We start from the raw sequence: 16,121 nt of genomic DNA on the forward strand, positions 1-16,121 counted from the left end.
ACCCTAATGCATCTAATCTCATGTTAGTGTATTAGTGAAGTATTTGTAGTTACCATTCATTAACAATTCTATAGCATCTAAACACTAATGCTGCCCCATACCATCTTCAGGGACAGTCAACCTCCACTCCTCTGACCATTTAGTGCACGTTCTTTTCTGTACCATTCATTTGATGCTTAATCACACACTGCCTGAGAGCTAAGCAATCTCATGCTATTATGGAATAATAGGGGGAGAGGGGACCCAAAGGACTGTAAATTTGGAAATACAAACTGTAGCGCAGAGTCTACCACTGACTTGCTATATGATTTGGGCAAGGCCATTTTATCTAAGACTTAGTTTCTTTAACTATACAATGAGGTTTCTGAAACTAAAGTCAGTAAGGATTCTTCCTGGCCATAGAGTTCTCATATTACACTTTATTTTTTTGGTAATCTCCCTCACTAAAAACACTCAAACAATATACATTATATCAGTTAACTATCTCAATAGTTGTGTGACTGAATGTTAACTCATATGTTACGTTCTCTAGGAAGTGTTCCTGGGCTGTTTGATGGCTGCCCAGTCCGGGTTACGTGCCTCTGTAACACGCACTGTGGACTGGTCTGTAATACAATGTTATATAATATTTATCTATTCAATATTTCTTCTTCTCCACAAAACTACAAGTTCCCTGAAGGATTTATGAATTATGTAAGTTCCAACATGTGAACAGTACCCAGCATAGGTATTTAATGAAATGGATGAATGGAGTTCCAGTTACTGCCAAAACTCCCAGAAATTTTTGCAATAAAACCACTGGCCTTTTTCAGAAAGCAACTGTTAAAAGTGGATGACTAAGGAATATGAATCTTGCATTAGTTTTAAATTTTACAGCAAATATCTAGAATCAAAGTAGACAAGACACACAAAATTTGTAACATTTATTTAGGCAAAAAAAAAAAAAAAAATCCCCAAACAAAAATCTGTACACACAACATTAATATCTAAGTGATGTCCTGATTTAAAATACAGCATGATTCATGTACAGGACACTCCCATTCACCTGGCCACAGTGAGAACAGTGCCTTCAGTCCAGATAGAGAGCCTTTGAAATGTATACATATTACACTTTCCAATGAATTTTTCACATCCTTTGAAAGGAGTTAAACTCTTTCATCAGAATTCAAGCAAAAGATAGCTTTTTTTCATACTTACAAGTCAGTGAGAATTTGACAGTGGGAATTCTACAAAAGGCAAGGATTTTAAAATTTTATTCTTGCAGATTATCCGAGAGTATAAATCTTGACATAATATCCTCCCATTTTTAAAGGGAAAAATGCTCTCAAGAATTTCCTGCTTTATGAAAGTATGTCCCAGCTTTCATTAGCTAAGTAGCTTCTTGCTTCTAAGCTGATTAAAATAAGCTTAAAAGAACACAAATTTGAACAATTTTCCAAAAAATAAGTTCAAAATTAAGCACATATTAATGAACCAGATTTATAATTTCCCGTAAGATAATTCTGATAAATTTAGATTTTCTAAATACTCTTAATAGCCATTCTGTCTAGCTATAAAATTAGGTTGTGCTGTCGTAAAGAGCTTTGCTTTGTTCAGAGAAATGAGAAATAGCACTGATTTTTCCATAATTTACCAGAAAAAAAAATTGGAGGAAAGAAACAGGCAGAGAAAGCTCTTTTTTAGGCTACCCATCAGTTAACATAGAGTGTCTTAGGTTAAGATCTGAAAACCAAAGAATGCATAATAGGAGTGTACATGTCATGCAAAATCTATGAAATACTAAAAAATATAAAGCTATTACTCATTTAAAGCACACTCAACAAAATTTCCTATCATACTGCTATTCTCAACACTGAATGAAGGCTGGATTTGCATTATTACTTAAATAAAGTTTATGAGTTAACACAAAAAATGAAAAATGTGTCTATACAAAGCAAATGGTAAAGATTAAACATCTAATATCCACACAATCATTTAAAACAGCTACAATGGATTTGAGAGGGAAACCAAAGTCTGCAAACCTCCCTTTAAGTGTCTCAGAGTAGTAGAACACTACTCTGAAGCCCTAGCCATAAAGAGTCCCCAAATAAGTAACACAGATAAAACTGCCCACATCGGCTGACAGTAAAATACTGCCTTTAACTTACACCTTCAGTTTAATAATACTGTTTATCCCAAGATAAAAGTTGCACAATAACCAAATAATGTAAACATACCATTAGAGGGCAGGAGAGGGGGTGGATTTCAACATATACAAAACTGAGCTTATTTTACTGGCTACTCATGACCTCTTTTCAACCTTGGGTACTGCTGCACATTTTTCTAGGAGAAACGGAGAGTGTCAGGCATTCTAAAGCCCTAAGCCAAATCCATGGTTCATTATCTGATTCTACCCTAATTTAGTACATAATGAAACATAATATGTTTCCTTAAAATCTGCTCTAAAGGCCTAGAAGATGGCCCAATGCTATCTTGAGCATGGCTTAATTAAAAATACAGTCAAATGAAAATGACAAGAAAAAAGGCCAATCCAAAAGTGCCCATTAGCAAGAGCAACTTCCTAGACTGGATATACAGGACTGATGTTTTAAAACACGAATCTCTGTAAATTAGCAAATAATCTGCTAGTATAAGTAACTCCCAAATATTGCATGGAGCATTATTTACAGTTAAAATTATTTGTTGCTTACCTGAAATTCAAATGTAACTGGACTTCCTGTATTTTTATTTGCTAAATTACGAAATTGAAAAAAACAAAAAGAATCTACCAGGGAAAAACTCATCTGATTGTATTTTCCAATCTCAATATTTCTATTTTTGAAGATATGTATTTTTCTATTGGGGTTTTGTAAGGATTACTTATAAATTAAAGAATGATTTAAGTTTTCAAAGTTAAAAAAATAAAAATAAAACATGAAACTTTGATTCTTTGGAAGTTTGCAGACAAAAGATATCATGAAATTAAATTCCCATAGTAGAATTATAGGATTCACCTCCACCTTGGGTAATTCACTTAAGTTGACTAGTGCCACTAAACCACATTTCTGTGCAGGGGTAAGGTGCAGCAATGTTTAAGATCAATTCCTGGATCTGTAGGTCTAATGTGATTTTAAAAATTCTCAACTAAGATCAATAGCCACTGAGTCATTGGCCAGAGAGTAAATGAACTCCTTATTACTACTTGATTTATGTTTCTTTTCAAATGCAAAAATTAAAATGATTTTTTAGAGTATAAAGACCACAGCAAAACTTACTTGGTGGAAAGAATGAGATGCCTTAATTACTTTCGCTTTAATTTCAGACTGTTCTTGTTTTATTCAATGATACCAACATGTATCATTAGTCTAAAAAGTCTAATTCCATTTCCTTTAGTAGATCTAAACCTTGCCGTTGCTTGTGGACTAATGTAGTGATAATTTACAATATCTTTGTGCAATAATGATTTGAGCAATGAGTGGTTCAACCCTAAACTGTGCTTGAAGCAACACCTCTAAGCCATTGAAGAGGTAGCCCTTGGAGGCATCAAGTACTGTTACATTCTATTGTACAAATGAAAATGGGAGGCTTATGAGATTCTACCTATAGAGACAGGCCAGTTATGCCTCATAATTTATTTATATATATATATATATATACCAGATGCAGGACCTTATAGACAATTCTGTGCCATAATTAGATATACAATTTTAAGAGCCATCTCAACCACAAAGGCGCTACATTTTTTAACATATTTGGGAAGTGACCAGTTATTTTGCCTTTAAGACTCAGAAGTATCTAGCCATAACCAGTGCTCAAAGCAGTAAATTTAAATTTAATTATATTTGAGTCTTCATCTATCAGCAAGTTATTCTGAGTAAGGAAGGATTTGTTTTCTGTACATTTTTAGCCATTTCTGAAAACAATTTATAAAGACAAAAATCTAGGATTAGCCTAAAAGGAACGTGTCTTGAATAGGATACAACAGAAACTTGAAGCCAAATTTTCAAATAGGCTTTCCCTTAACTATACAAGCTAGGAGACATGGAAATGGTCAATACAGCTAGCAACTTCCAAGTTATTTACTGTAGGCCATCCTATTTTCTACATTTTGCCTTAGACTTTTAAAAACCCAGAAAAAAAGCAGAAAATTTTAAAAGAATTTTCCATTTCCTCTGAAATAGACATCTGTGAAAATTCACCTTACATCTATAAAAATTCCTTAAATCAATTAAGCCAGAATTAACCCACAATTTAATATGGTTTTTAATGGTTCAAAATACCTGTTTTCTTTTAGTTTAAGTTTTCATTCCTGCAAAGGAGTACCAAATAGTTGGAGTACAATCGTGATAGTGGTATGAAATATGAATGTCGAAAATGTTATCAGCATACTTTAATAAGCCAGCTCTTTTCTAAATAAAAATGTTTCTAACTAATAACCACAATTTAAACATAACATTTAAAATCTCTACTGAATACATTTCAGCCATCCACCAAAAAAACACAGTCATTTAAGACTGCAGATTAACTTTATTCACAAACTAAAATTTAAAATGGATAGTAAGTTTCTTGGTGACTTGCTGCCTCCTAACTGGCGTTACTGATATAATGATAACTAATTCTTTACTACACTGTAACAGCAATCTTAAAGGAAAGGCAACTGTCTAAAAAATTACCCATCAAAAAATATTTCCTTTTATGCACTACAACTAGAATCATTACATTTAACAATAGTCTAATTCTTTTTGTTCATTTTTGGCAGTGAAAGGTGGAAATCTTTCCCCAACAAGAAAACATTAAGTCATATGTATTTTGAAATAAAAGAAAATTAACTTCTTGTGGCAAAATTTACTTTTGTTACTTGTATTTTAAGTGAGCAGATAACACCATGTGTAGTCTCTATTCCACTGAACAAAATGACTTTGATGTAACAGAGGGAAAAGAATGGTCAAGAGATGATTTTTGTAAAATTCACATTTTCACAGTATGACATATAGAGATTCAAAGAGTTAAATCTCTAACACAGAAAGCTGTAATATTTTACACTTGGTGCTTGGGGAAATATTTCTAAAGAGTAACCAGCGGTCTGTGTAGGAAGCATCAGCCCATACTTCCATGAATAAATATGAAGAAAAAGCAACTGTTCAATGCCTCAAGAGAGGTGGGGTCTAGGAGGTTAGCCTGTCCCAGTTTAAAAACTATACCACAAGAGCAGACCTTTTCCCAGTTCCTAAACACTATTCTCCCTTAATATTTTTCCTTTTTAATATATTTTCTGCCAGCCACCTGGGCACTAGTCAGTGAGTAGCTTTCACAAGGAGATGACTCAGATTTCCATTCTTTCACACTAAGAAGGACATCTTATAAAAGATACACAGACAAAGAATAAAGGCGTTTTATACAGAAGCAGTATAAAATTTACAACTGAAGCAGTGCCAGAAATCAGGTTAACAGCTTATCTGAAGCTGCAGATTGATCGGAAGGGACTTTAAGATCAGAAAAGTCTGGCCTAAGGGTTCGTGCAAACTTCATCATAAAACTGTAGAATTTTAAGCACAGGTAAGTTCAAACACTGAAAGTTGTGGAAATTTTCCTAAAAGGCAATGATGAAGGAAGAGATCCTTCTTGCCTTGTAAGTTAAAAATCACAAGACAAATTAGAGACTGTTCACATGGGCAGTACTGTACATCATCAATCTCAAACTGATCTTATGACTCTTATCATAGAGACCCCTAAAACATCACAGAGGGTAAGCTATTCCAAAGTGAACCTATCACAAAGAGGATTTCTGTGATTCATTTATCCAATTACCTATGGCTATCAATTTAGTCTGGCCTGGGGCTGCTTTTTGCAAGGAGGTGGTCTCCCATGGCGTACAATGTGTTTTTCTAAGCTGTCCAGAATGGCCACAGCAATCTGCTGGACATGGGGATCAGTCTGTTCATGTTCTTTGATGTTGTACAAATGCTGCAATCCTCCTTCCTCTATAAGCATGTTGCAATACCTTGAGGCTGGAAAAAAATAGGACAAAGAGCTTTTCTTAAAAGACTTAAAAATTATTCCACAAAAAGTTATTTTTTCACTGAAATTTGTTGTTATAGCCCAGTAACATAAGCTAGACCTTGATAAATATCTGTGATGTTATAGCTACAGTACAAGGCCCCATACAGAGAAAGTATACATACCATATATATATGTCTATAATATACAATGTATATATATAATCATAACCGTAAGACACAGAAAATCTAGAAAAGAAAATTTCTTTGACCCCCAAATCATCTCAGGTAAAATAGGTAGTTACATTTCAGATGTTTTAAAAACAATTTAAGGGCACTCATGTTGTATGGGCGATTTTCATTATTATTTTTTTTTTTGATAGCTGCTTTGAATTTATTTTCTACTTGGTGCGAGGCACAGGGTTATGAGGTGTCAGGAAGGCTATCACGTGGCTTGGGTGGTAGAGTGGGGTTCTCTCAACTTTCTTTATGGTGTTTTGCTATTTTGATATTAAAGAACCCAACTGCTTCCACTGGCTGTAGCCTGCTTAGTCTCGGGGAGGGAAGGGAAGGGGAGGCAGAGGGGGGAGCTCTTATGAGCCTAGCGATTTGGAAGGAAGCCTGGCAGCTGGTGGCAGCTACTCAGGACCGGGGCCTGGAGTTGGTTTTGGCAGGCTGGCCGCCAGGCTGCTGCTTCCCCACGGCTTCCCAAGCCAGTTCACAGGTGATTGCGACGGTGGAGGTCTCAGGCGATTCCGGGTGCTCTGGGGACTCCAACACTGTGGCCATGAATGGGAGAGTGGAATTCCCAAAAAAGAAGCTAGCCCACCAGTGTCCGGGGTCGGCCTTTGGGAGACCCAGCGGTGGGGGATGGCTTCCCCAAGGTACTCTACACTTCCACAGGGGCTGTTACTGGAAAGTGGAACCCAGGCGGAGCGGGTAGTAGTCATGGGTGGCCATGAGAGAGACGCTGGAGGTGATGGCTGCCAGGCTCTTGCTTGTGGGCTAGTGGAAACCTCGGCGGTGACCCCTCGCCGGCCTCAGCAGATGATTATGGGTGGCGGGGATGCAGGTGCTAGGCCAAGGAGCCCTTTTGCAGAGGAGACCGTGGGCGGCAGCTCCACTACCCAGACGCATGGGGATTTTCATTATTTTAAAATATTTTCTTTGCCTTTTGTTTTTTTGTACATGTGACTTTTAAAGTTGTTTTCATTTTGGTCGTATTTATTTAAGTATAATTTACGCACAATAAAATATACTCACTTTAATCTATAGTTTTATGAGTTTTGCCAAATGTATACACTTGTGTAACCACCAACACAATCAGGATATAGAATATTTTCACCAACTAAAGTTTCCTTGTACACCTTTGCAGTCAGTCTTCCCTGCAGCCCTCATCCCAGGCAATTACTGTTCTAATTTCTGTGATAAAGACTACTTTTGTCTAGAAATTCATATAAATGGACAGTATGTATAATTTTGTGTCTACTTTTGTTCAGCATATTTTTGAGATATATCCATATTGTTACATTTGTAGTTTTTTAAAGATATATTTTTATTGAAGTATAGTCAGTTTACAATGTTATATCCATTTCTGATGTGCAGCACTTTAGTCATATAGGAACATACACATTCATTTTCATATTCTTTTTCACCATGAGTTACTACAAGATACTGAATATGGTTCCCTGTGCTATACAGTATAAACTTGTTTATCTTGCAGCAGTTTTTTGATTTTTGTTTTAAGCTGAGAAGTATTCCATTGCATTGACATTTTAAAGACTGAAGTACAGCTGACGTAATGTTACAAGTGTAAAATACAGTGATTCACAATTTTTAAAGATTATACTCTATTTATAGTTATTACAAAATACTGGCTATATTCCTCGTGTTGTACAAGTTTTTTGTGAACTTTTCATTTCACTGATCTTGAGGCAATGGCTAAAATGCTGGGCAAATGCTAAATGCATGCTTAACTTTATAAGAAATCACCAAACTGTTTTCTAAAATGGTTATATAATTTTTCAATTCCATCAGCAATGAATAAGAAAATTATTTCATGTCCTCACCAACACTTGTCATTGTCCATCTTTTTGATTATAGGCGGCCTTCCTAATAGGTGTAAAGTGATACCTCATTGTGGTTTTAATTTATATTTTTCTAGTGATTAATGATGTTGAGCTTCTTTTAATGTGCTTATTTGGCTGTTTGTATATTTTCTTTGAAGAATTGTCTATTCAGACTCAGTAAGAGCTCTTTATTCTGAAAACAAATCCCTCAATTGACACATAATTTGCAAATATTTTCAACCACTCTGTGAGTTGTCTTTTCAACTTTCTTGATGGTATCCTTTAAAGCACAAAAGTTTTAAAATTTATTAAATCCAATTAAGCTAGTTTTTCTTTTGTCACTTTTACTTCTGGTGTCCTATGTAAGAAACTATTGTTTAATCCAAGGTTATGAAGATTTATACCCCTTTTCTTCTAAACGTTTCATATGCTTATGTATATGTAAATGTAGCCCTTAGGCCTATCACCCATTTTGAGTTAATTTTTACATACGGTATGAAGTAAGGATCCACGTTCCTTACATGTACCTACTCAGTTTTCCCAGCACCATTTGTTGAAAGACCTGTTCTTTCCCAACTGAATTATCTTGGCACCTTGTCAAAAATCAATTAACCATAGATAAATGGGTTTATTTTTGGACTCTCAATTCTATGCATTGATCTATATATCTATCCTAACGATGTTGAACATCTTTTCATGTGCTTATGTGCCATCTGTAAAACTTCTTTGGTGAAGCGTCTGTTCAACTCTTTTGCCCATTTTCTTTACTTCTATTGTTTTCTTATTATTAAGTTTTGAGAGTTCTTTACATAATTTGGATACAAGCGCTTTATCATACATGTGATTTGCAAACATTGTGACCTGGTATATGTATTGGCTTTACATTCTCTTGACAATGTCTTTCAAAGAGCAGAAGTCCTTAAGTTTGATTTAGCAGCTTTTTCTTCTGTAGAATATTCTTTTGTGCATGTTTAAGAAATCTGCCTAATGCAAGGCCACAAAGATTTTCTCCCATTTTTTTTTTCTAGAATTTAATAGGTTCTGGTTTCATATTTAGGCCTACAGTCAATTAAGAGTCAAGTTTTATATATAGTACAAGGTATCAATCAAAGTTTTTTTTTTTTTCAGATACAGATTTAGTTGTTGCAGTACCATTTATTGAAAAGACTACCATTTGTCTATTGAATTGCTTTGAACTTCTGTCAAAAACTAACCATACAGGTCTGTATAGGTTTGTTTCTGGTCCTTTGAACTATCTTTGTCTATTTTTATGCCTGGACTTGCAATTGCAGGCTGAAGTGAGGGCAGTCTGATGGGACTGAGCCCTTAACCTGTGGAATTTGTCACTATCCTTAGGTAAATAGTGTTAGAATTGAATTAAATTTGTAGGACACCCAGTCAGTGTTCACTGGGAAATGGACAACTGTTTAGTGGGACATGGAAAAAAACACATTATCAGAATTGGTGTCAGAAGTGGGATTTGTTAGACTGGCCCTGGCTCATGGAAACATGTGGTTTGGGAAGAGAAAGGATGAAAAGGTGAGAGATAAGGAATCTTCGATTCCTGGGTGGCTACTCCATGATATGGTATAGCAGCTGTGCTGCAATCAGTTACTAAAGGTAAAAGTTACCAATGGAATTTAGGGATGGCTCCAAATCTGACCAGCAATTGCTGTATCTAATCAAAACACAGACTGACAAAGGCCAGAGTTCCTTGGCTTGACCACTTACTTAATGGGGACTCAGAGCCTTTTGCAGAAGAGTGGGTAAATTAATCAGGAGGTGAAGTTACCAAAACCCACTGGTGAAGCCCTGGTATGAGCTACCATTACACGGAGAAAAAATTAAAATGTAAGGGTTGATAGGATTATGGAAGTTGGAATGTTTAACAAGCTTTATGTAAAAAAGTCATGTCCCCTTTACCTTAATGTTTTATGGAAATGAGTATTATGCTGGTTGGGGAACACTTCTACCTAGTATTATAAAACCAAAATCTGTGGATGAAGCCCTAATGGACTGGAGAATATCTCCCCTACCTAACATCATAAAAGAGAAAGCATGTAAATCCACCTTTCAAGCAATGGCCAACTGGCCAGGCCATATGGTTGGATACAAGGGCAATGGAAACCTGGCCATTAAAGGGGCATGGCCCTATGGAAATCACTATGGGAATCTGAGGGGTGCAGTAAAGATGGACGTATCTGTGCCCATCAGAAGAACTCTTCCATGTTCAGAAGATAACTGGAATTGATAAACAGATATCCCTATGTACTCACTTGAGGTGGCCACCTGGGTCCATGGAACGAGTGGATATGGAGGTACTACAGCAATGCAGAGATGGACTGAATCTAGATATATTTGTCTTGCATTCTCTGAGGCACAAATTGCCAGAGAGCGAAGGAAAACTTTCTCCTTCCCTACAGTGTCCAACAATGGGCAGAGAGATGTCCTCCTTAGTAATAATTTGATGGAGAATTGTAATGGGCAATTAAAACACTGGTTGTCTAAAATGACAGGGGGGAGGGAATGGGGAGATATAGCCCTGAAGGGCTAGTCACATGCCTTCATGAGTGTATGGTTACACTCAATGTGAGTGGAGCTAAAAGAACGTGTCCTCCAGATATTCTCCTGTTATTCTGGGGGAGCTAGGGACAAGGGAGTGGCAAAGGATGCTGGTATGGCTAGGAAATTCTTGTTAAGGGAGGATACTCATATAATGACTATACTTTCTTCTTCTTCCCTCTATGACAACATTTTTTAATATAATAATTCAGTTTAAAAATCTATTTATTTATTTATATATTTTTAAAAGTTTTTTGGGGGAAGTAATTAGGTTTTTATTTATTTATTTTTAATGGATGTACTGGGGATTGAACCCAGGAACTAACGCATGCTAGGAACACACTCTACCACCAAGCTATACCTTCCCACCTCATTTTTTTTTTTTTTTTTAACTCTCCTACCTGATACAGTGGTCCCAGAACTAGGGCTGCAACTACAAATACTGGAAGCAGGGATGATTCCAAAGCAAGAAACTGTAACTGTTTTTAAATCTTGTCAGAATTCCCAAGGGCCTAATGAGATGGGTTATGCCTCCATTACATCTGGCAAAATTGGGATTAACAGTGAATACAACTATACTGCCTGGTGGTAAAAAAAGCCCACTAGTTCTACACCTATGTAACCTTACTCTATCTGAATGAGAGTGGACTGAGGGGGAGACACTTGCTAGGCTAGTACTGCTGCCTGAAATCTAGACCAATACAGTGGCCAAAATTAATGTCCCTTCCAAAGGTGGAAAAGTTTGGGTACACATGAAGAGAAGGAGGAATAGTAGCTGAGGGTACAGCAATGAAAAAAAGGGTTATGTAATGAAGGAAATTCAATATGACATTAACACATTGAAAGAGGCTCAGAGCAAGAGATGATATTATCCCTTAGCTCAATTATACCAGATGCCTAACAGCAATATATGGCTTCACTCTAAGACCACTTCTACTTTTGGAAACTTACAACATATTATGGAAGCCTGCAAACCTGAGTGGCCTTGCCCTGGGAGACATTTTCATATGATGGACTGGACTAGTTATTAATGACTGAATGGGACTCTAGTAATGTGCTAGTATCTGCTGTTACAATAGTTTTGTTATAAGGGATCTGTCATCAAACGTCAAAAGGTATAATTAAGAACTATATTTGTTTTTTGTCCCTGGTTCCTAACACAGAACTCCTCAAATCCATTATAATTTTCTGAGTATCAGGCGTGTCTTTTCTCATATGATTCCCCCTTTGAACATATGCTAATAAGGTGACAGAGTGAGACCCTTAGATTGCCTCATGGTAGGGCTAGTCACCAGAAAGACCAAATGATTAGAGTTGGAACTTTCAGCCCTACCCTCAGACCTCTAGTAAGGGTAAGTAGGACGGTGCAGATTAAGCTATATACAAATTCTTGAACAACAGCAGAATTTGATGAGCTTTCATGTTGGTGAATGAATCCATATGCCTGAAGGGTGGGATACCCTAGTTCCATGGGACAGAAGTTTCTGTGCTCAGGATCCTTCCAGACCCTGCCCTACATACCTTTTAATCTGGCTGTTTATTTGTATCCATTATAATAAACTGGTAAATATAAGCAAATGAGGAGGGGTAGTCGGAACTTCCAATTTATAGCTAGTCAGTCAGAAGCACCAGTAACAATTTAAACATCTGAAGTGGAGACAGGAGTCTTCTGGAACTGAGCCCTTAACCTGTGGATTCTGATACTATCTTCAGGTAGAAAGTGTCAGAATTGACCAAATTTGTAGAACACCCAGTCAGTGTCTGCTGAGAATTGGAAAAGTGCTTGATGAGGTTTGGAAAAAACACACATTGAAGGCACAAAACACTGTCTTGATTACTGCAGCTCTACAGTATGTCTAGAATTTAGGTAGTACAGCTCCTCCAATTTTGTTCTTTATTTTTCTAAGTTGTTTCAATATTCTAGGTCCTCTTCATTTCTGTATGAATTTTAGAACCAGCCTGTCAATTTCTCTTCAAAAGCCTGCTGTAATTTTGACTGGGACTATATAAATGTACAATAAATCTTGAGAGAATTGCCATTTTAACAATATTAAGTTTTCCAACTCATGAACACAGCATTCTCTCCATTTGGTTAAGGCCTTCTCTAATGTCTCTCAACAATGCTTTTTTTTTTTTTTTTACAGTGTACAGGTCTCGCACAACTTTGTCAGATATATCATTAAGTATTTCACAGTTTCTGACAAAATTGTAAATGTCTTTTTTCCATTTATGTTGGTTGCTGCTAATATACAGAAATGCAGCTGATTTGTATATGCTGATCTTGTATCCTGGAACCTTGCTAAACTCACTGATTAGATCTAGTTGCCCTTTTGCAGATTTCATGGGATTTTTCTACATAGATATGTTATTTGTGAATAAAAACAGTTTTACTTCATTCTTTCCAATCTGGATACCTTTTGTTTCTTTCCTGATCATACTGGACAAAACCTCCATTACAACGTTCAGTAGCAGTGAGGCTGGACACCCTTGCCTTGTTCCTGATCTTAGAGGGGAAATATTCACATTTTATTTTTCACTTTTAATTTTGATCTAAGCTGTAAGATATCCTTAGATGCTCTTTGTACATCTGTTGAGATGATCAGATTGCTTTTCTTTCCTGCTGGTAATAGGATGAAACACATTGATTTTTAAATGTTAAACCATGCTTGCATTCCTGGAATAACCACACTAGTCTTTTTTATATATTGTTGGGTTCTGTCTGTTAACAAATTGTTAAGAATTTCCTCATCTATGCTCATGAGAGATACTGTTCAGTAATTTTCTTTTCTGATGTCTTTGCTTGGTATTGATACCAGGATAACTCTGGTGTTCTTCTTTAAAATCAGCTTTCTTTCAATTTGGATAGTTTCCACTGCTGTGTATTCAATTTCACTGTCCTTTTCTTCTGTGTTATCTTCTCTAAGCTCATCTAGATACTTTTCATGTCAAATATTTAAACTTTTAGTTCTAGAATTTCTATTTTATTTATTTTTTATACATTTATTTTTCTCCATTTAATATTCATGATTTAAAATCTTGAGTCATATCTATAAAAATGTTTAGTGTTTTTCCTGCTAATTCCATCATCACCATCATTTTGAAGTTTGTTTCAATTGTCTGATTTTTCTCCTGGTTATGGGACACATTTTTCTGCATCCTCCCTCATCTAAGCAGCTTTTATCAGATAACTAAACATCTGTATTAAAAATTTCAATCTAAGTATCTAGATTTTGTTGTCTTTTTTAAAAGACTGCTTAGTTTTTCTCTGGCAGTTTATTTGCAGAGCAGCTTGGTCATTTCAAGACTTGTTTTAAACTTTGGAGGGTAACCTTAGAAAGCCTTTATTTTAGCACCCCAATGTTCACAGCAGCTCTATATACAATAGCCAAGACATGGAAGCAACCTAAATGTCCATCGACAGATGACTGGATAATACTACTCAGCCATAAAAAATAATAAAATAATGCCATTTGCAGCAACATGGATGGACCTGGAAACTGTCATTCTAAGTGAAATACATCAGAAAGAGAAAGAAAAATACCATATGATATCATTTACATGTGGAATCTAAAAAAAAGGCAAATAAACTTATTTGCAAAAGAGAAACAGACTCTCAGACATAGAGAACAAACTTGTGGTTACAGGGGCGAGGAGCAGAGAAGGGGGTGAGCGGATAAATTGGGAGTTAGATATTTGCAGATACTGATATATATAGAAAAGATAAACAACAAGTTCATGTTGTATACTGCAGGGAACTATATTCAATATCCTGTAGTAACTTATGGTGAAAAAGAATGTGAAAACAAATATATGTATGTTCATGTATGACTGAAGCATTGTGCTGCTGTACACCAGAAATTGACACACTGTAATAGACTATACTTCAAAAAATATATATATATACGCACAGAAAAAAAATATATATATACAGAAAAAAAGAAAAGAAATCCTTTATTTTAGGGCTAGTTTAATCTCTTCTGGCTCTTCTGGCATCTGTACTGAATGCCCTGGGTATTTTATAAGTTCTTTCCACTGTTTGGAACTTGAATATTTTCCAACCACGTGTAAGCTCCACGTGTTGTTCAGTTAGCAGACCCTTGGTATTTGTTCTTTCTCAGGCTTCAAGGAATCGCACCCTAGGCACACACCTGATTTAGTATTCAGCCAAAGATTCAAGAAACCCATATAAAGATTTCTAGAATTCTTTCCTGATGTAACTGCCACCTCTGCATTATTCTGGCCCACAAATTCCAGGCACCTCAGTCTTGCTAAACCCTGATTTCTGTCCCCTAAGTTCAACAAAATTGCTGTGATGTACTTGGTTCCCACAGCCTATGCCAGGATCTAGTAAACACCTCCAAGAAGAAAGGCAGGGAGACTGTAGAGCTCATCTTTGTTGCCCGTTGTTTAAGGTCTAGAAATAATTATTCCAAACCACCCCCTTCCCCTGAAGTTTTCTATTTATGGTTGGAGAGCTAATCTGGTACCAGTTACTCTGTCATGACCCAGAGTATAAGTTTCTGCGTATATAATTTTTTATCATGTCTTCTTCACTTATAATGACATTCAAATATTCCACTGTCTGTATATCTCAACATTATTCAACATTTCTCTATTGTTGGACCACTACATTATTTAGAGTAATTTGCTATTATAAATAATGGTTCAAAATCTCTGTAAAAAGAAGTGTTTGAGTGTAAGTTTTAAATTAAAAGGTAAACTACCTGAATGTTCATCAACAGGGGAAGTACCTAGATAAATTATCGGTAAGTTCATTTAATACGTTTATAGCCATATGTTACTGGTTGAATTGTGTCCCCCAAAAGATAGGGTAATATTCTAACCTCTAGTACTTCAGAAGGTGACCTTATTTGGAAATAGGGTTTTTGCTGATGTAATTATTTAAGTTACAAAGATGTTATTAGGGTGGGCCCTAAGCCAATATGACCGATGTTCTTATGAAAAGGGTAGATTTGGACAGAGAAATAGACACATCCAGAAGATGATATGAAGACGCACAAGGAGAAGAGGGCCATTTTATTAGAGTGATGAATCTACAAACCAGGGACTGCCAAGGACTGGCAGTAAACACCAGAAACTAGAAGAGGCACAGAAGGATTCTCCCCTAGAGCTATCAGAGAAAGCATGGACCTACTGACACCTTGACTTGAGACTTCTAACCCTCCAGAACTGAGAGACAAAACATCCCTGTTGTTTTAAGCCACCCATTCTTGGTACTTAAGTTACAGTAGCCCTAGGAAACTAACACACCATACAATAAGGATTGATTATTGTAAATTATATTGTCAAAAACTTTCTAGAATATGGGAAAATTCTCATCATGTGCAAAGCAGGTACTATTATTATTCCCATTTAACAAATATGGAAACTGAGGCCCCAGGTTTAATAATTTGCTCAAGATGGCATACACAGTAAGTGGTAGAACATAATTTGAATCCAGGTAGATTCTTGTATGCTCCTAACTACTATACTACACTAGCTCTTAATTACTTAC

At 36.1% G+C, this 16,121-nt stretch overlaps 1 protein-coding gene and 1 pseudogene across 3 annotated transcripts in view; both read right to left on the reverse strand.

Annotated features, from left to right (window-relative positions):
* Positions 1 to 908: 908 nt before the first annotated feature.
* ZYG11B (zyg-11 family member B, cell cycle regulator) overlaps positions 909 to 16,121 on the reverse strand; it is a 72,751-nt gene continuing 57,538 nt past the window's right edge. For all 3 annotated transcript variants that reach the window (XM_064493586.1, XM_010984764.3, XM_064493585.1), the window contains one exon: positions 909 to 5,987. In XM_064493586.1, the coding sequence (XP_064349656.1) occupies positions 5,918 to 5,987 (70 nt within the window). In that variant the 3' untranslated portion in view covers positions 909 to 5,917. The remainder of the gene's footprint in view (positions 5,988 to 16,121) is intronic.
* On the reverse strand, positions 6,042 to 13,060 carry LOC116156751 (pancreatic progenitor cell differentiation and proliferation factor-like; annotated as a pseudogene).

This window comes from Camelus dromedarius, chromosome 14 (genome assembly GCF_036321535.1).
Source record: "Camelus dromedarius isolate mCamDro1 chromosome 14, mCamDro1.pat, whole genome shotgun sequence".
In the NCBI taxonomy this organism is placed as follows: Eukaryota; Metazoa; Chordata; class Mammalia; order Artiodactyla; family Camelidae; genus Camelus; species Camelus dromedarius.